Below are 21,199 nucleotides of genomic sequence, written 5' to 3' on the forward strand. Positions count from 1 at the left end.
TGAAGATGATTTTGTTGTACCATCTGAAAATCTATCGGGTGCAGAAATATACATCAATCTGCTGAAAAATATAGCTAGTAGTGCAGGTTTAAGAATCTCTGCAGAAAGAACCAAATTTGTCACTAACATAAAAAAATTCACCTTATAGAGTTCAGGACAGACAATTCAGGAAAATGAGTTATTAAAAATCTGTCATAAATGAAAAGACATGCAAAATGGAAAGAGCATCCTACAGAAGTGAATGCCTAGCACTGAACAATAAACTAGAAATATTAGAGAGAAGTATCAGGAGGGAAATTTTAGGGCCAATAAAAAGCATGTCAACCTGGAAATTAAAAAGCAATAATGAAATATGTCAAAATATAGAAAAAAAATAGAAATAATTAGTAAAAGAATATTGATATTTTTGGACTTTTATTCAGGCTGAATGATGATAAGCTGACAAAACTTATCTTCAACTAACTGTGGGAAAAGAAATTGAGAAGAAACTGGAACAGAGAAGTTGAAAAATGGTTTAGAAATAAGCGTGGTAAAAGCAAAAGTGTGCAGGGATAACTCGAAACGTTGTGCCGCATATGGAGTAAGAACTGTGTACTGAGCATGAAAACATAGAGCCCATCACAACTGTATTTTAAGTGCACACATCATGCGGTTCTTGTCCATCTATTACAACTTTTTTTCTTTCCTAACAAAAAAAATGTTTTTGTTTCTTTTTATTTGACATCATCAGTACTTTTTACATTTTCTATTCTTTGTGTGTGCCCAGTGGCTCTTGTGTAGGCCAAAGTGAACACTATATAAGTTTCCAATTAGATGTGGATCACAATCGGGCATTTCATTGAATGTAACCTGTACATTGTAGTGTACAGTTATGTACAGTTTACCTCATTCCCCGTAAAAACCCAATTATTTACAATACCCACCATTCTCTTTCAAAATTCTGAGGACGTAGCACTTATTTTTATGCAATTTGTTGACACACATTACAATTTCCACTCTGTGTCTGGTCAAACAAGATATTGTGCTTGCTCACACATCTTTGTTCAGCAAAAGGAGATTTTTCTAGATTTCTGTACCTGGTATGCCACTGAAGTTTGGTACAGCACTGTGAAACAGTTCAAATAGACTTTCTTCCCTAACTTATGCCCCCTTAACATGATAAGTTGTGAACATCTGGGCCTCTGAGGCCATGACTGCCCTTCACACGGCACATCATCTCTCAGGCAACTGAAAGATGGTTTAAATCCCATGTCTGTTTAAGATTTTTTTTCACACAATGGAAAATCCGGGATGGGATGTAACAATGTTATGGAAGGAAAGTTGCTCCTCACCATATAGCAGAGATGCTGAGCTGCAGATAGCAACCAAAAGACTGTCACAAATAAGATTTTGGCCAGCAAGGACTTTGTCGAAAATAGACGACATGCACACTGGCGTGCGCACACACACACACACACACACACACACACACACACACACACACACCAGTACAGCTCTCTATTTTACAGGGTGATGGACATTTTGCCCGTTCAGATATCAGTTCTTGTGGGCTACCTTATGATACACTGAATGGCCCAGGTGACCATCTAACTTCCACTCAACTAGAACATCTAAGAAGGATAGCTTTCCTTTGTCCTCCATCACCACAGTAAAGTGTAAAATGACTGTGCACATATTTATTTCTGAAATACTCACTCAGAGTGTACTGCCATTCCTACACTCTGAGGGAAGTGGACTCTTCTAGCAGGATAATGACTGTGTATATACCTCTTGCAATGCACAATGTTCTTTCGCAACATTTATCAGCCCTTTTGTAACACTATTATCAGACTTTTCCCTGCAAAGGATGAGTGAAATCTGACGGTCAGTCTGGATCAGCGGCATCACACCTTAACCGACTGCACCGTGATGTAGTGTTGAAGATTATGTCCAGAGATGACTTTTGACACCTTTATGCATCATAGTAAGAAGAGCACCAAAACTAAATGTGGCTATGGAAAACACTGAAATTATTTTCCAAGGCACAGCTGTACTAGTGCAATCATATAAAACATTCCAATATGTATAACAAGTGTGTAAAGCTTTGTTCACATTGGACCTTTGCTTTAGGGTCTGATTTTTCATTTTTCACAAGTGCATAAACTTCATGGTATCTGCCCTGTGTATGCAGAATTGGGGATTACATATATCCTAACATCAACACACAAGTTTTGAGCTCATGTTAACTTCCTAATCTCACTTAATTCTTCTTGCACAAAACCTTACTGCCTACTCTACCTAAAAATGACAAAATCTGACATGGCAATGCAAAAATGCTCACAAACTGGGAAAAATGCAGTTACTGCTAGGTGCGACTGCACGTAAGTATTATAAAAATTGAATCTTCAACTCAGTGAAGCACATACAGTGGTTCTTTCGTTTTGCAACACGAATATGAGTTACGATGAAAAGCCTGCTTTCATTCTGAGGAAGGACACTATTCGAATGCTTACTAACAATTTCGATCCTATTTACTTGATGATCTACTGCTCAGCACCTCAACTGTATGTGGAATTATTTCATTCACACCTACATGTCTGCATTCTTTGTGTTAGAAAAGAAATTTGTTTCAATATGTGCTGCTGTAGACCATTATGTCGCATAATATGAAAAAGGAGGAATTGAGGCAAAACAGTTCCCTGAATATAGGTTATGTTGAGTAGTGACACATTCTTTTAGTTAATAAGAATAAAACATTACATTTCCATTGACATTTTTTTAAAGACAAATTTTAGCTTCGAGTAACAATTATTAACTGGTGATTTTGACTGTGCTGCAAACTTCTGTGTATCACTGAACGTTGCATTTTAAAGGAGATGATGATCATTTATTTCCATGTGTACAGCAGCCATACTTTGAAATTAACACACAACACGATGAATGTATGTAACATTTACAGGTGTAAATAGTGTGGAACCAATTTAACATCTTTCATCAGAGCAGCTAACAGAAAAGTCATTTATAAAATCAAAAACTTCTCTCAGGCAGACACTTTATTTTAGACATTTTTAACATATTTCATAGAATAGATTAAACATTACAGAAACTTGTACTTTTGGAATGAAATATTTTATTCAGTACTTTTAAGTGCTCCACAGCCTCCGTTTATATATTTATATATAGCTTACTGGAATATCTAATTTACATCATCATAATTATATACAGAGACTGTGTAGAAGCAGCTAATGGGCTCTGCAATCTAAGTGAGGTACACAAATATACTCTTCTCTTTACACTGAATGTGAGAATTAAATGGGGAACTCTGAATGTACTCTTCCACTGTATCTGAAGTAAAGAATCTGTGCTACTATTAATATCATCTACATTTTTCTTTCTATAATGAACATATTGCATCATCTCGCTAGTGTCAGAGTAACAAAAAACTTACTTAATAATATCTTACACAGACTTAAAAAAATAAATATTGAACAGCAAAAATCTAAAAATTACACAACCACACAAGAATGTCATGGTAATATTGAGTGTCTGACAGTCATGCTTAGGAATCTCAATTTCATGCAAGGTGCACTGAGGAAAGAAATAATAATCAATACTATTCTCTAAAATTAATTTACTGTAGGAATGGAGAAAAAGTATTCTTTGCCATTCTGCGCGCGCGCACACACACACACACACACACACACACACACACACACAAATTATAAACTAAGAAGAGCAACATTTTTGAAGTGTGAATACACTTCATTCATGACAGAAGCTTACAGACACTCATCATATTTCAGGCCAGTCACAGTGAATCACTAATAGGTTTAGAGGCATTATAAAATACACAGTACATGAAATCTGAATGAGATGTGCTGCTTATGTACAGTCAATAACCAGTAGCATAGTTATGCTAAAGTCTCTCTTTTCTTCTTAAATAAAATACCTTGCTGTAAGAAACTACTTGGGAGGATCTGATGGCTACAAGTATAGTAACAACAAAATGATCTACAGTGTGTGACAATATGTCATTATTTGACCTGTACAGCATAAACATTATAATATTGATAGCATGCATCTACACAAATTACTTTGAGAAATATATGTAATTAAATAACTTTGTACATATGCATAAGTCATTGAGTGGCAGTGAATGTGAACTTATTTTTGTGATGTCTGTCTGTCAAACTCCTGTCCCTGAGATTCAGTCTTTAAACCACAATTCAGACATTAATATATCCATGTTTTACAATCTTTATCACTCAAAGCAAATTTCAGTAACATGTAAAAATAATACTGCTTCTGATATGGAATGTAAAATATTTGACTAATTTTACTGCACCAGCTTGATGCCCAATAAAATACGTCTACATGCAACGACAACATAAATAAAATTATTAATATCTCAGCTGCATCCATCATGATGCAAACACCATTAAAACATGGATAGCTAGAAGGAATGTGATGAACATTTAATGTGAGATCATTCTCTATTGTCAACAGTGAACACTAGCACATGCCAAACCTATTGTTGTGATGTGACTTAATTTTTCTGCTATGTGACTTACAGACTGCTCTCTATATCAAAAAAATAATTTGCAGAAAATAAAGTGGCCTGAAAATGTGACTAATTGTAGCCAAAACTAAATTGATTCTTAATGTAAAAATTCTGGAATGTTGCCTTATAATTAACAACATTGTCACGACATACCTCTTAAACTTCATCACATTCCGTATATAATGATTGTACATTATACATAAATTTTAAAATGTCATATGTTACTAAAAACAACCTTAACTTAATTATAAAAGGAATCAAGTTCAGTGGAAAGGAGTATGTCGAATATTCCTGCCATCAGACAATTGTCTCTATCTTCGGCGAGTTCGCTAGCTGTGTTCCAATAGTCATATCACTTACGTCGTCCGATTCGGAATCTGAACTGCCAGGTGATGTTACTCCCTGTAAACCAAGAAATGATTTTAAGCACTATTATACTTTTTCTCTGCTTCATTTAATCATAATATTCAGTAAATCAACTTTATGAGAACTACAGTCATCTTTACTTACATCTTGGGAGTCACTATGTGCTCGTTTGTTGCCTAAATTCGTAATGGACTTTAAAAGGTCTGGGTTGCTCTCCAGGGTGGAACACTGGCTAGAAGGCGGGTGGCTGTATTCAGAAGTATTTTCCTCGTCTGACAAATTGCTGAGTGTTGCAGCAACCACTGCTTGCTTGTATCTGCGGGACCTCACACCTGGTGCAATAGGTCTCCGAGCAATGCTGTATAACACAAAAATAGTTCATTGCCATTACGAATATGTACATAGATAGCTTACATTCATTTTAAAGACATAGCTGTGAATTATATATCTGATGTCTTTGCATTTTACTACTGATAAAGACAGTCATAGTTATAGCTGATTATTGAGTCATACAAGTAGTTCTGATTTAATATATAAAATAAAAGATTACTTATAACTTTCCAACAGTTGATGCATTTTATCACAGACATTATGTCCACCCTTGCAAAAATGTTGCATTTGTTGTTGCGAATACATCATCATAGTTTAAATTCACACTCCACATGTAATATTCACACTATCAAGAACCTACTGATGTCTAGCGTATCCAAGCCACTTTCATAATAAAAACCATGTTAAATTTATACAAGTAAAAATCGACATACATTGATATCAAACTGCCTGGAAGATTAAAACTGTGTGACGCATCACGATTTAAACCCAGAATCTTTACCTTTCACAGTCAAGTGCTTTACGGACTGAGCTATCTTGGAACAACCCAAACCCACCCTCAGGGCTTCACTTCCACCAATGCCTCCCTCCTATCTCCCAAACTTCATTTGCCCCCCCCCCCCCCCCCTCAAAAGACAGTGTTTCTGGGTTACAGTTTTAATCTGCCAGGAAGTTCAAATCAGTTCACATTCCACTCCAGATCAGTTGTTTTGTGTTGAAATGAAACGCAAATTTAATGGCACTCAGCAGTTGGTTAGCAATTTAATAAAGGTATTTCCCTACAAATAATTTGTAAGCATTGTCAGTCTTTTTGAAACTTTGTTTATAGTTTTCAACCCTACCTCCAAAAACCCACTACATTGAGTATTTTGGACTTTGCGTCTGACTTCAGAAGTAATCCAAATAAGTCCACTTATCACTGCAGAGGAAAAAACACTAACAGTTGCATCTGGAGCATAGCACATAATGTCGATCATAAACAAAAAGTAAATGAAATCTCTTGAAATGTTTGAAGTATGTTGTTGGAGACAGTATTAAAGATAAAATGGTCAGATAGACCCATCAACCTTTCAAAGACTTGCTGAGGGAACAACATTAATGAAAACAACCTACAGAAGACAATACAAGTGGGTAGGTCACATAATAATACAGAAGAAATTTTTCACTATACAGCAGAGTGTGCCGATATGAAACTATCTTGTAGATTAAAAGTGTGTGCCGGACCATGTCTTAAATTTGAGACCTTTGCTTTCCATGATAGTTGAGTATTCTGGTAGAGGAACTTGTGTGAAGTCTGGAAGGTGAAACTGCAAAGTTCACACGTTATACTTGGATAGTTCAGTTGGTAGGGCAGGAGCCTGTGAAAGATGAATGTCCCAGGGTCAAGTCTTGGCTTGCCGCACACTTTCAATTTGTCAGGAAGTTTCGCAACCAGTTCATTGCAATCATTCTAGAAGGAGCAATACAAGGAAACAATGTGAGAGGATGAGCCCAAATGGCATTCTTAAAACAATCCTTAATAAGTCATTTTCAAAGCTGAATAAAACTGGCTGGCTGTTGACTGTCTCCACACTAACTGAAGGATTTATCTGTGACTCTGATGTCACTGATTCTTAAATTCATATTGTCAGTATTTTTACATAGGAAATACCTTCCAGTTTTATCACTTCCCATTGTATCTGTCACAGAATTTGATTAATTCTGTTTGTCTCCGAGTGTTGAATCAATTTGTTGTTGTAATTTCTCAGTTTTCTGTTGATTACACAATATGTGGCTATTCCATTAAAAGTAATCTGATGTAAATCATTTTTGTGAGCTTCCCACCTCTCCCTCCCTCCCTAGTGGCCTTGTCTTCTGTAAACATTGAAAAATCCAATGGGTGTGACAAATTCAATTTCTCAATGTGATATCAAATATCGTAATTAATTCTGTTCACAACTTACACAGTTTTATTGACTGGATTACTCAACCTGACAACAGCCACTATGTAATGGTTCTTCTCAGCACTCCATGTTGTTCAAATTGACAAGACACAGAGTGCAGTTGTATACTAATAATTGACAGACCTTCTATTTACATACCTTCACCAGTTTAACAGAAAATAAATATGAATAATATCTGATAAAGTTGATCCACAAGCAGCTTAAGAACTGTTTAAAGTGAGAGCAACAGAATGCTTCATACTTCTTTTTAAAAACATTAAATCACATCAAAAGAGTGTCAATCCTTTTAGTGAAGTGAACTGTCTGCAGTATTTTTCTTACTTAAATTGTGCTGCATTTCAGGTAACATTTCTACTGGATTTGAATATGTGATGACAGTTTTATCATTTAATGGCACCAGAAAACAATTGTTAGGCTGCTCCCAGCATATACTATTCACAGTTTAGTTTGGAATCCAAACAGTGGGCGAACAAAACTATGTTTAACAACTAATTTACACAACTAGGGAACTCATTGAAATATCAAGAACGAAAATATGACTGCTTGGCTACAAACATGAAAACTCGTAAACATCTTAATGACTAATTTCTTACTAACTACTGTGGTTAAGAAAAAGAGGAGGAACAAGATGAGGAATTTAAAGATGTCATTGATTCTAATTGGAATAGGTACTACAAGAGATCTGCATTGATGGTTGGATCAACTAACTTAAAAGTATGGACCCAAAAGAAAAACAGTAGTTAATTTGAGAAAGAAATGGATCAGTAAGATTGATTAAGACCTATGTTACAATGACAACAGGTCACAAGTGAGGATAATTTTTCAGACTGTCACGGAGACCACTCATTTTGAGCAAAAGATGCTATTTAGTAAGGACCATGAATTCTTCTTTTTTTTTGGGGCGCAAAACTGCTATGGTCATTAGCGCCCGGTCCGTGACTTAGGAAACAGTAAAAACCGAAAATGGAAACCACCAGCAATGGGAACGAAATTCAAAAAATTGGAGAAACTAAAAGCAGAAGGAAGGCTTAAAAATCCACTGCAGAAAGGGGTTGGTTGTCCCCAAAAAAAGCTTCAAATGACTGACGTCATTTCACTGGCACTAATAAACTCGAGAACGCGATCGGCCGAGCGCATGTCATCTGCTAAAATTGACGATATATCAGGCGACAGCTGTAGACGGGCGCGTAATGGAGTAAAATAGGGGTACTCAATTAAAAGGTATCTTACCGTCCACAGCTGAGAGCAGTGGGGACAGAGTGGGGGAGGATCGCCGCTTAAAAGATATCGATGGCTAAAAAGACAGTGCCCTATCTGGAGTCTAGTTAAAATTACCTCCTCCCGACGACGCGTTCGGGAGGAAGAGATCCAAGCACAAGAAAGAGCTTTCACGTCCCGCAATTTATTATGGGGAAGTGTCGACCAATGTGCGTGCCATAAAAGAACAACACGACGACATAAAACGCTCCGTAGATCGGCGAAGGGAATCGATTGAACAGCTGGCCGAAGAAGAGAGACTGCAGCCTTGGCCGCTATATCGGCCGCCTCATTTCCACAGATACCAACATGTCCCGGGAGCCAGAGGAACGCCACCGAGACGCCCCCCAGGTGGAGCAAGCGCAGACAGTCCTGAATCCGGTGGACCAGAGGGTGGACAGGGTAAAGAGCTTGGAGACTGAAGAGAGAGCTGAGAGAATCTGAACAGATAAGATACCGTATCCGCTGATGGCGGCGGATGTAGTGGACAGCCTGGAGAACAGCGTAAAGCTCCGCAATATAAACTGAACACTGGTCGGGAAGCCGAAATTGATTTGGGGTGTCGCCAACAATATAGGCCCTCCCTACACCTAACGATGTTTTCGAGCCATCAGTGTAAATAAAAGTGGCTTCCTTCATTTGTGCACATAGAGCAGCAAATGCCCGACGATAAACAAGTGAAGGGGTACCATCCTTGGGAAATTGACAAAGGTCACGGAGCAGGCAGATCCGGGGGCAGAGCCAAGGCGGTGCTGTACCCCAAGTTGTCAAGAAGGTTTTAGGAAAGCGGAAGGAAAGAGAATGGAGCAGTTGACGGAAGCGGACTCCCGGTGGTAGTAGGGAGGAGGGGCGGCGGCCTGCATACCCTACATCAAAGGAGGCGTCGAAAAAAATGTCATGGGCTGGATTAGCAGGCATGGAAGACAGATGGCTAGCATAATGACTCAGAAGGACTGCTCGCTGATTGGACAGCGGAGGTTCAGCAGTCTCAGCATAAAGGCTTTCCACACGGCTGGTGTAAAAAGCACCAGACACTAAACGTAATCCACGGTGGTGGATAGAGTCGAGACGATGAAGAATAGACGGCCGAGCAGAGGAGTAAACTACGCTTCCATGGTCCAATTTCGAGCACACTAAGGCGTGATAGAGGCGGAGAAGGACCACTCGGTCCGCTCCCCAGGAGTTACTATTTAGGACACGGAGGGTGTTGAGGGATCGCAGACAGCAAACCGAAAGATAGGAAACGTGGGAGGACCAGCACAGTTTCCTGTCAAACATAAGATCCAAGAATTTAGTGACGTCCAAAAATGGAAGGTTGACAGGTCCTAGATGTAAGGAGGGTGGAAGAAACTCCTTACGTCGCCAAAAATTGACACAAACGGTCTTACTGAGAGAAAAGCGGAAGCCGGTTTCGATGCTCCAAGAGTGGAGGCGATCGAGACATCCTTGAAGACGTTCAAGAAGGCTGGTCCGTTGAGAGCTGTAGTAGATCGCAAAATCGTCCACAAAGAGGGAGCCCGAGACATCAGGAAGGAGACAATCCATAATTGGATTTATGGCAATGACAAACAGTAGAACACTCAGCACGGAGCCCTGGGGTACCCGTTTTCTTGGGAGAAAGTACGGGAGAGAGTAGTGTTCACCTGCACTCTAAATGTGCACTCTGCCATAAATTCGCAAAGAAAAAGGGGCAGCCGACCTCGAAAGCCCCAAGAGATCAGTGTGCAGAGGATGCCTGTCCTCCAACAGGTATCGTATGCTCTCTCCAGATCAAAAAATATTGCTACTGTTTGGCTTTTCCGGAGAAAATTGTTCATGATATAAGTGGAGAGAGCAACAAGATGGTCAACTGCAGAACGATGCTTTCGGAAACCGCATTGGGCAGGTGTTAAAAGACTGCGGGACTCCAGCCACCAAGCTAAACAGCAATTCACCATACGCTCCAAAACCTTACATACACTACTCGTGAGAGAAATGGGGCGATAGCTAGAGGGGAGATGTTTGTCCTTTCCAGGTTTCGGAACAGGAACGACGATAGCTTCCCGCCATCGTCTGGGAAGAGTACTGTCGGTCCAAATTCGATAATAAAGGCGAAGGAGGTAACGCAGACTATGGGTTGATAAATGCAACAACATTTGGACGTGAATACCATCCGGTCCTGGGGCGGAGGAGCGAGAAGAAGAGAATGCATGTTGGAGTTCCCGCATGGAGAAAACAGTATTATAGCTTTCGCGATTTTGAGAGAAGAAAGCAAGAGGTTGCACTTCCGATGCACGTTTCTTCGGGAGAAACGCTGGCGGGTAATTTGAAGAGCTCAAAATCCCAGCAAAGTGTTGACCCAATGAGTTAGAAATTGCGACGGGGTCCACTAATGTATCATGCGCGACAGTGAGCCCACAGACTGGGGAGAAACTAGGCGCGCCTGATAACCGTCGAATCCGACTCCAAACTTCCGAGGAGGGAGTGAAGGTGTTAAATGAGCTAATAAAGAATTTCCAGCTTCCCTCCTTGCTATCGCGGATGACGCGACGGCATCGTGCACGGAACTGCTTATAGCGGATACAGTTGGCCAAAGTAGGATGGTGGCGAAAAACACGAAGAGCACGTCGCCGCTCACGTATTGCGTCACGGCATGCCTCGTTCCACCAAGGAACCGGGGGGCGCCGGGGCAATTTGGAGGTGCGTGGTATTGAACGTTCCGCAGCTGTAAGAATAACGTCTGTTGGGGATTGGGTGATAATGGAGAGTTTCATGGAGAAGAATCATGAGTCCTCCATGGGCTGGAGTGCCTTCAACAGAGGGGAGATCAAATCGGACGGACTGAAAATGGGGGAGAACAAAGCGGTCATGGGGACGCAGCTTTGTTTCCTGAAGACAGAAGATGACCGGCGAGTAGGATCGTAAGAGGATCGACAATTCATCCCGATTAGCTCGAATGCCGCGGATATTCCAGTGGATAATGGACATAGGGTGAACAGAAAATGGAGGAATGCGACTCAGGTTGCCGTCAACTCAACGACTGCTCAGAGCTTGTGACCGACAGCATGGAATGGCATTCAGCCGAGGGCAGAACATCCTGATCCATAGGTTGTTCAGGAGCAGCTCCTGCCACCAGCGATCGGCCGGTTGATCGGCCGCCAGCAGTGCGCCTCGGCGACACAGAAGACGGCCGAGGGCAATTTCCGCCAGGTGGTGCTGTAGATGAGACACGCCTTGGCGGAGAAGGAGATGAACTGGGTTTCTTGGTAGCCTTCTTGGAAACATGATGTTTAGATGAAGGAGGAACCGATGGTTGTGAAGTTGGGGTACGTAAAAAATCTTCACGAATATGCTCTTTTTTCGAAGACTTGGTGTCTGAATTTTGGGCTCGAGATTTAGCAGAACCCGATGAAGGGTGAGCCATAGAGTGGGCAGGCGAAAGTGGTGAGGTTGAACGGGCAATCTTTGCGCTGGCCGATCTGACGACCGTGGCACTAAAGGTGAGGTCGCAAGTCTGCGTGGCTGCCTTCTTTGTTGGCCGAGGAGCAGCAAGGACAGTGCTGTATTTTCCTGTCTGAGGCACGGTGGGCTGTCGACTGGCGAATAATTTTCGAGCAGCAAAGGTCGACACCTTTTCCTTCACTCTGATTTCCTGAATGAGCTTTTCGTCTTTAAAAATGGGGCAGTCTCGAGAGGAAGCAGCGTGGTCACCCATACAGTTGATGCAACGAGGGGATGGAGGTGGACAAGCACCCTCATGGGCATCCTTGCCATACGTAACACATTTGGCCGGATTGGAACAGGACCGCTGACACCGATAGCAACGCGTAGGGTTTGGGATGTAAGGGCGAACGGAAATTATCTCATAGCCTGCTTTGATTTTCGATGGGAGTTGAACTTTGTCAAATGTCAAAAAGACAGTGCGGGTTGGAATGATGTTCGTGTCAACCCGTTTCATAACTCTATGAACAGCCGTTACGCCCTGGTCAGACAGGTAGTGCTGAATTTCCTCATCAGACAATCCGTCGAGGGAGCGTGTATAAACGACTCCACGTGAAGAATTTAAAGTGTGGTGCGCTTCAACCCGGACAGGGAAGGTGTGGAGCTGTGAAGTACGCAGCAATTTTTGTGCCTGGAGGGCACTGACTGTTTCTAACAACAAGGTGCCATTCCGTAATCTGGAACAAGACTTTACAGGACCTGCAATTGCGTCGACACCTTTCTGAATAATGAAAGGTTGACCGTGGAGAAGTCGTGACCTTCGTCAGACCGAGAAACAAGGAACTGTGGCAACGATGGAAGAACTGTCTGTGGCTGAGACTCAGTGAACTTGCGCTTATGAGCAGACATAGTGGAAGGTGAGGAAACCATTGCGGAAAATCCCCCATGATTACCGGCGTCTCCGATGGCGCGCTCCTCCCTTGTGGGGGCCCTCTCTGAGGGCACTCCCGCCTTAGGTTATTGTTCACACCTCAGGTCACACCTCCCGACAAACTGACGGAGGGACCAAGGCACTTTCGGAAGGTATCAGCTCGGGTAATCACCCCTCCCTGGGCCTGGCCGTTACCAGGGGGTACGTACGTGTCCTACCTGTCTACCCGGGGCGGGGAATTACGCGTTACCCCGTCACCAGCTACGCACGAAAACCTGTGGGTCAGCCTTCAGACACGCACAGGGAGGAAGAAAGAGAAAGGGAAAGGAAAGAGTAGAGGTCTCAAATGCTGCAGCAGAGAAAAGGGTAAAGAGAAGAGATAAGGAAAAGAGAAGGACGAAGGAAGGATAAAGACATACAAGCAGAGAAGGCGAAGAATGCGTTACATTTACGAGCGTCCGTCTCCGGACGTAGGCACAAACCATACTCCCAGAGGGGGAGAAGGGGAAGGAAATAGCCAGAGGTGAGGGGAGGGGGAGGGGGGGGGGGCGAAGATGGGGGATAGGGAAGGATGCGGAAAGGGAAGGTATGCAGCCCAGAAAGGAAGGAGGGCCACATTAGCTCGGGGTCCTGTGCTCGCTACACACGTATCCACAAAAGAGTTGTGGACCCCCTTGGGGGCATGAATTCTATATCAGATATAAGCAACCTATTGTTGTTGAATCAAAGGAATCAATCATAATGTTCAAATGTACAGACTCACTCCGACAAACTGCCTGTTTGTTTCTCTCAGATTCTTCGGCCGACGTTTGTGCCACGACTTTTCTGACATTTCACCAGCATGATTGGCTGGAATTATCAAAGCTTCACCCTCCATTGCTGGCAGTGGACTGGAGCCAAGCTCGCAGCTACAGACTGTAAGTACCTGATGCGCCAAGATCCAAGGCTTCTCCTCGGTCATTTCTGGTGTGGTCCTCCTCTTGCTACCAGCAACAGTCGTTTGCTGTCCGACGTGTCACTTCACCGAGCGTTTGACTCTGTTGTATTTCTAATATAATTTGTGGAGTACCCATTGCACCTCAGAATACTTTGCAGATGTTGCATTCTGCATCTGAGATGCTGTGAGTCACATATTCATCTTGCTCACTTTATGAGTGTATTAATCATGTCTTTTTTAGCCCAGGTGATGATATGACAATTTGTGCAGCTATCGATTCACGTGTATAAGTTTTCGATACAGTGTCGAGGTTTCCACCATCTCTTGTAATCAGCACATGTAGAAATGTTACTTCTTTGTTCTTTTCTACTTCCATGGTAAATTTTATGTTCGCATGGAGGCTGTTGAAGTGTCTTAGAAGTCACTGAGCTGCTCCTCTCCATGTCTCCACACAGCAGAAGTATCATTGACACATCTGTACCTTACCTTAAGTTTACAAGATGCCAACTGTGCTTCAAAATGTTCCATGAAGAAGTTGGCCACCATTGGACTAAGAGGACTACCCATGACGACACCTTCCAGCTGTTTATAGAAGTTGTCATTCCCGTGACACAGCTTGTGGTGAGACATGCACTAAACAGCTTGGTGATGTTTTGTGGGGAAAATGGAACCAATATGCTCCAGAGAGTCACTGACTGGCACTTTCATAAACAAAGAAACAATATCAAAGTTGATGAGGATGTAGTTTGGTGCAAGTTCTAGTTTCCTCAGCTCCTCAATGAAATGACACGAGTCCTTTATGTATATGTCAGTCTTCCCACATGCAGCTGTAGCAGAGAAGCTAGGCTGTCAAGAGTCTTAACACTAACAAGAGTATATTGTACTGACTACTGATAAGGGGAATGCAACCACCATAATATCAGAAGATCTGGGACCTATTAGAACCGACGGTGTACTGAAAACAAAGCACAGACCCGATGCAGCATATCACATGGAATATGAATTAGTTAATCAAGGCGTCTTCTCTGCTGGCAGATATACAGAGGAACCTGTGCAACACAGAAGCCATACCACTCGACTGTACGGATTAGGCAGATATACAGAGGAACCTGTGCAACACAGAAGCCATACCACTTGACTGTACGGATTACCAATGATCGATAAGAATAATGTTCTACTAGGTCTGATAGTGCTCCTGGCTCACCGACAAGTAAACTGGCAAAACACTTGGCCTCTCTGCTCCAGCCGCACATGGGGAAGACTGATACACACATAAAAGACTAAGCACATTTCACTGAGAAGCAAAACACCACCAACCTCTTTCATGCATGTCTCACCATGAGTTAATGTATGTGAAATGGCAACTTCTATGAACAGCCAGAAGGTGTCACCATGGGTAGTCCTCTTAGTCCAATGGTGGCCAACGTCTTCATGGAGCATTTTGAAGCAAAGACACTGGATTTGACACCTTGTAAACCTAAGGTGTTGTACAGATATGCGATGATACGTTCACTGTATGGAGCTATGGTGAGGAACAGCTAGGTGACTTTCTAAGACACCTGAACAGCCTCCATGCCAACATAAAATTCACCACGGAAATAGAAAAGGACAAAGAACTACTATTTCTACATGTGCTGGTCACAAGGGATGGTGAAAATCTGGGAAACGATGTGTATCAAAAACTTACACACACAGATCAATATCTGTACAAATTGTCAAATCACCAGTTGAGCCAGAAAAGAGGCATGATTAATACACTCATAAAGTGAGTGAGATGAATATTTGAGCTGCAGCACCTCAGATGTGAAATGAAACACCTGCAAAGTGTTCTAAGGAGCAATGGGTACTCAACAAGTTATATCAGAAGTATGACAGAGTCAAACACTCGGCAAAGTGAAACATTGGAAAAAGAAATGTCGGGTAAGGCTTTTCTGCCATACATTTGCAGAGTGATGGACAGAATCAGCTGTATATTGCACAATTTACAAACTGACAAAGAAGATCAAAGTTGAGTCTCAGATCAGCAAAGGAGAAAAGGGACCCACTTGCAATGCCAGGCATATATTGCATACCATGCACATGTGGAAAAGTTTCTGTTGGAATGAGAGAGATACACAAACATGAGAACAGCTTCAAAAATAATTAAGAAAGTATCAAGGTAAACTGATCCTGGATTCCCGTGCTGCAGCGAATGATTGTTGCACGTAGCAAGAGGACAACTGCACTGGAAATGACAACTGAGAAGCCCTTGGACATTGGTGCATCAGGTACATATAGTCTGCGGCTATGAGCTTGGCTCCAGTCCACCGCCAGCAATGGAGTGTAAAGCTTTGACAATTCCAACCACTCGTGCTGGCAAAACATCATAAATATCATCAAATGTTGGCCAAAGAGCCCAAGACAGAAATCAACAGGCAGTTTGTCAACAAGTGTTCACGAAAGTTCTAACAATCTCTCTCTCTCTCTCTCTCTCTCTCTCTCTCTCTCTCTCTCTCTCTCTCTCTCTCTCTCCCTCTCCTCCCCCCCCCCCCCCACCACCACCACCATTCTCCTCTTCTTCCTCACAATAAAAGACATCAGATTGTTTCAGTAAAATCATGAAATTATTCCAAATTCATGAAGATTAAAGAAAATGAATTTTCATCCTGTGATATGTGGGGTCTCAGAGGTTGAAAGGGTGGCAAATAAGGAGTGGAGGATATTGGAGACACAAAATAATGCCAATAATTAGAAAACAATTTGATTCATTCCTCAGAACAGCAACATAGCCACAAAAAGTGTCAACATCAGTTTTACTTTGTATGTAAAATTGATTTTACTAAATTGACACATATTTCAGAGTTCTCAGTACTGCTTGTGGTGCTCCAATATGGTCTGATGAAGTAAGGGACCTTATACATCATGTGTTGACTGTATGGATATTTTCAGTCAGTCTGCCAAAGTTTTCATGCATCAGCTTGTTTGGACTATGTGGTTAAAATGTAATAGCGTAGATGAAATAATTCTAAACAGTGAAGAAAACTTTTCTAAAATAACACATTTAATTAATTAGTTGATTGATAGAGACTGCTGTGGTTTGTTTTGTATTCAGTTTTAAATGTAAGCCTATTTATTAGCAGTATAATTTTGCTCTGACAACTGCTTCACCAGGCAATGGTGAGTTACTGAAATGCAGGTGTAACCTGACAACTTTCACACTGAATTACATACAGGTCCAATAAAACTACTTTTGTATACATATGACAAAAATCTTATTAACATAATCTGTAATTTTTTCTATTGTTCCTGTTTATCAACTGAAACCAACACACATTTTTTGAAATTCAAGAAATTATGTTGATAAATAGTAAGAGGCCAATGCGAAAATAAAAACAAACTACTCTCTGGTCAGCACTTAGAGTCTGATTTAAACTAGTTATCACTTGGCAGGTAGCATGCTGTGTGGTTCCCACCGCCAATATACCAATGGAAGCCTGGCACTGTTGGTTCCGACTGTGTTGCAACTTCTGCTGCGCTGCACTGCCCAAGCCTGAAGCACTGTGCCAGCCAGTCTCCACGAAGTCATCATAGTGAGAGGTTTGGGCAACTTTCAGCTTCACATGCCTTTCAATGTATAATGAAAGCAGGCGAAAGAGGGACAGACCTTGGCTGTGCATTCCTAGGAAACTTTCAACAAATGTGATTATATTCAGCCATTTGTGTGATCCATGCGGGAGTATTTTATGAGAGAGAGAGATGCAGGAGCACCTCTACTTCCTTTGCTTCCTTTGGATAAAGTGGTGGAGAGAAATGCAGCTGCTCTACAAAGTAGAGAACAATTAGTGATAAGAATCTGCAAGGAGAAATTTGTGAAAGAAGAATCAGGTGAGTCATCTAAACTGGAGACACGTGGGAAGAATAGGCAATTCGAGAGGAGGGCCACAAATCTTGACTCCTTTTAGGAAGATGGATTCTTCATCAGATATGTTTGTATTATTCAAGGAAGGATTATCTGACACTCAAGAAGCTGTATTTTATCTTTGAAGCAGTGGATAGGTTAGTGAACTTTCCTTGTTATAAGTCATGAAAAGTTAGAATTCCACTATAAATACATTTGTGGCTGCAAATTATTAATGGAACACCAAGATATTGCAGTCTAGCGATGCTGCTTTCTTAGAGAATTAGTAGGTACAAATTTTGATGATATCATTTAGCTTGAAGAAATGTGGGTGACTGCAAGACACAGTTTGCAAGAAACCGGGGCAGATGATACCATCGGCAGTAGAATGGCAGCACCAATCAGTAAAGGCAAAATATTAATTGTAGCACATGCTGGAATTTCAAAAGGTTTCGTTGTCTGTTGTTAATCCCTTCAAACAAGATCTCCGAATGGCATGAAGAGATGAAGTACAATACTTTAGTGAAATGGTTTGAAGACATTGTAGTTCAAAACTTAATGAAAAACTTTATAACCGTGATGGATAATGCTCCATATCATTCTGTTATACAAGGCAGGGTGCCCACAAAGGCAACAAAGGGAAACAACATTGTTTGTTGATTAGAGAAACATAAGATAGAGCCTGACAGCAACTCGACACAGGCATAATTATTAGAACACACGTCAAAGAATCCAGTTTACACTGTGGATGAAATGGCAAAAAAATATGGGCATAAAGTGCTCAGACTGCCTCCCTACTGTTGCCACTTCAACACTACAGAACTGGTTTGGGCCATGGGTTAAATGTCATATTGCTGCAGAAAATAAAAAATTTATGTTGACAGAAGTGGAATGGATTTTGAAGGAGGCAGGTGAATAAAGTGACACCAGAAGATTGGCAAAAGGTAGTGGTTCATATGAAAGGAGTGATACAGGAAGCATGGAAGAATGAAGCTGTGTTACAACAGTGTGTCAAAGATTTGATAATATCTGTCACTAGGAGCAGTGATATCGATGGTACCACTGACTCTGCATTGAGCAACATCTTCCTATTGCCTCATTAGCACAAATACATAGCGTAAGTGTACTCTAATGATCTTCTTACTCCCATTAAATCTAGTGTTTGTGACTTGATTCAATCAATTTCTCTTTCTTGTTGTTAGACAAATGAATATTGTTCAGCCACTACACATCATCATCTTATTGTAATTTAGACTCCATTATTTCATTTTGTATAGAAATCAAGACATTATTTCATGTGTATAGTAGTTTTTGAGATTTGCAATGATAAGAAGGAAACTTTTCCAGATGTGAAAATTTCTCTTGTTTCAATAATCAACATAACACCAGCCCTAATCAAAATTAAGAAAATATTTTTGTTGTGTATAGACATACCACTGAGAGCAATACTATCTGTAAATTTCTGAATTTTTGTTATTTCTGTACAAGATAGGAACTTTAAACTTCATATTTATTGTGAGTTAAATACCAATACAGCTGCATAAAAATGCTGTTTTCAGAAGCATGCGTATAGGAAACACAATGCAATATGAAAATTTTAAAAGATTCATTGCTGAGTGAGACATTTTAGTAGTAAACAAAAGAAACTGTATTGCTGTAAGAGCATTAGTTTTTGAGCTATGACATGGTAAGTCTGACACGAAAAATTTAATATGTTTTCAGAAAAGTCAGTGCAACTCTTTCCCTATAATTACAATTAAGAATAGATTTTTGACTTGCTGAGAGACACTACAGAGGCTTACATTGTATGTAAATTCAAAATTTTTTATTTGAATTTTTCGCGTTTTTCTGACAGACACTACAGAGGCCTACATTGTATGTGAATTAGAGATTTTTAATTTGATCTTTTCACATTTTGCTCAAAAGCAATTTTCTATTGCTGCTGAGAGCAATGCACTGTGGTGGCTGCCTGCAGACTATATTGGACACAACAATGCTGCAACTTTGGAGTTTAAACATTAAGTGACAACTAGTTTAAATCAGACTTTAAGCATCAGCGAACTCACCTCCGTCGCCGCAGGCTGTAGTTGTAACCATCCAGGGTGTCTCCTTCCTCTTCTGACCAGCTCTGGTCCTGAGAGTCCAGTGTTTCTGAGCTATACTGCCTCCCTACTAACACACTCTCAGAGTTCCCATTAGTGGGGGATGGCACACGGTTTCGACTGACAATTTCACTCACTTTGCGGTCAAGTGTATCTAGGTGGTCATCGTCACTGCAAGTAGTCAAACGAATGTTGCTGTTAGGCTCTGGGCTTGAACAAGGTTGCCTACAGCTGTTTCCATTGAGACTTTCTGCACCCGGAGAAGGACAACGCTCTTCTGTAGAATCCAAGGCGGGAAGTCTTAACTCCGAGTCCTTCGGCATCTCTGTCATTGTTGCCATTTTTCGATTAGCCAGACACGCACTAGGACTCGTTTCTGTCTCACTGACATCCATGAGTATATCAGTCTGTGTTTCACTGTCAACCAGGCGATGCTCAGTTTGAGACCCCAACTATAACAGAAGAAATATTTAATAATTTAAAATTCCTCACACAATTCAGTTCATTAACAAATTACAATATGATCCCAAAATTTGTTTTTATTTATTAAAATTTATGACATCATGAGAAATTAAAATCTTCTGTGGTTCTAATGGGGCTCTAAAATAACAAAAAATAAATAAATAAAATGAAAGAATTTTACAAACTGAAAGCAATTTATATAATTTCTCTCTCAAGATCTGCTGCTAGACTCCACCACCTCTACAACTGCTAGTGCTATACTCTGCATACTTATTTGTATGTATCAAAGAAAAATTCAACTGAGAAAACAAATGAATACAAGATAGAAATGCTGGCGAATCAGTAGCTGAAATGGCGAATACGGCCAATATACAAACATAAAAATAAAAGTTTTGACGTTAATCTAGGTTTTAAGAGCATTTAGTTCACTCTCTGGAGGCGAGAGAGGGAGAATGTGGGGAAGGTAAAAAAGGAAAGGCAAGTCACTCACATTTACAATGAGACAGAACCATCTTTAGTGAGGACAAAGCAATGCTAAACATTCTGCCTCATGAAGCTAAGTAGTGGCCAGTAATTTTGTTCTGTGTGAAATCATTATTCACATTCTCTATCATAATTTTATACAAAAGAATCTCATATTCACATAGAAGTCAATAGCCATGTAAATAAATATATCTGCTGGGAAAAAAACATCAAACAACTTCATATTCTGGTGTTGGCCATTCTCACCTTTACAGGTGCTTGGTCACTTTTTTCACAGCTTCTATTGCTCAAAGAACTAACTTTCCATAGTTCATCTTCCACTATCTCAGTCACTAATTACATGTTTCAATCGGCTGCTATAAGGCACCACTTTCAAATCTCATCAGCTTGGGTGAACGAGGAAGTATATAACTGTGTATTATATAAAATGCACATTACTTCTCTAAATATGATTATATGAACTAATAAGCCACTCTACACTTAAGATCTGATGCTACACTTTACTATTTCACCACATTGTCTGTTGGCACACTGCTTTGTGTCATCATCTC

General features: G+C 40.8%; 1 protein-coding gene across 2 annotated transcripts in view; it reads right to left on the reverse strand.

Annotated features, from left to right (window-relative positions):
• Window positions 1-3,024: 3,024 nt before the first annotated feature.
• Window positions 3,025-21,199, reverse strand: part of LOC126259898 (mitogen-activated protein kinase kinase kinase 13) — a 379,295-nt gene continuing 361,120 nt past the window's right edge. For both annotated transcript variants that reach the window (XM_049956979.1, XM_049956980.1), the window contains exons 10-12: window positions 19,668-20,155; window positions 5,051-5,264; window positions 3,025-4,942 (exon numbers count right to left, since the gene is read on the reverse strand). In XM_049956979.1, the coding sequence (XP_049812936.1) occupies window positions 4,838-4,942; window positions 5,051-5,264; window positions 19,668-20,155 (807 nt within the window). In that variant the 3' untranslated portion in view covers window positions 3,025-4,837. The remainder of the gene's footprint in view (window positions 4,943-5,050; window positions 5,265-19,667; window positions 20,156-21,199) is intronic.

Source organism: Schistocerca nitens, chromosome 5 (genome assembly GCF_023898315.1).
Source record: "Schistocerca nitens isolate TAMUIC-IGC-003100 chromosome 5, iqSchNite1.1, whole genome shotgun sequence".
Classification (NCBI taxonomy): Eukaryota; Metazoa; Arthropoda; class Insecta; order Orthoptera; family Acrididae; genus Schistocerca; species Schistocerca nitens.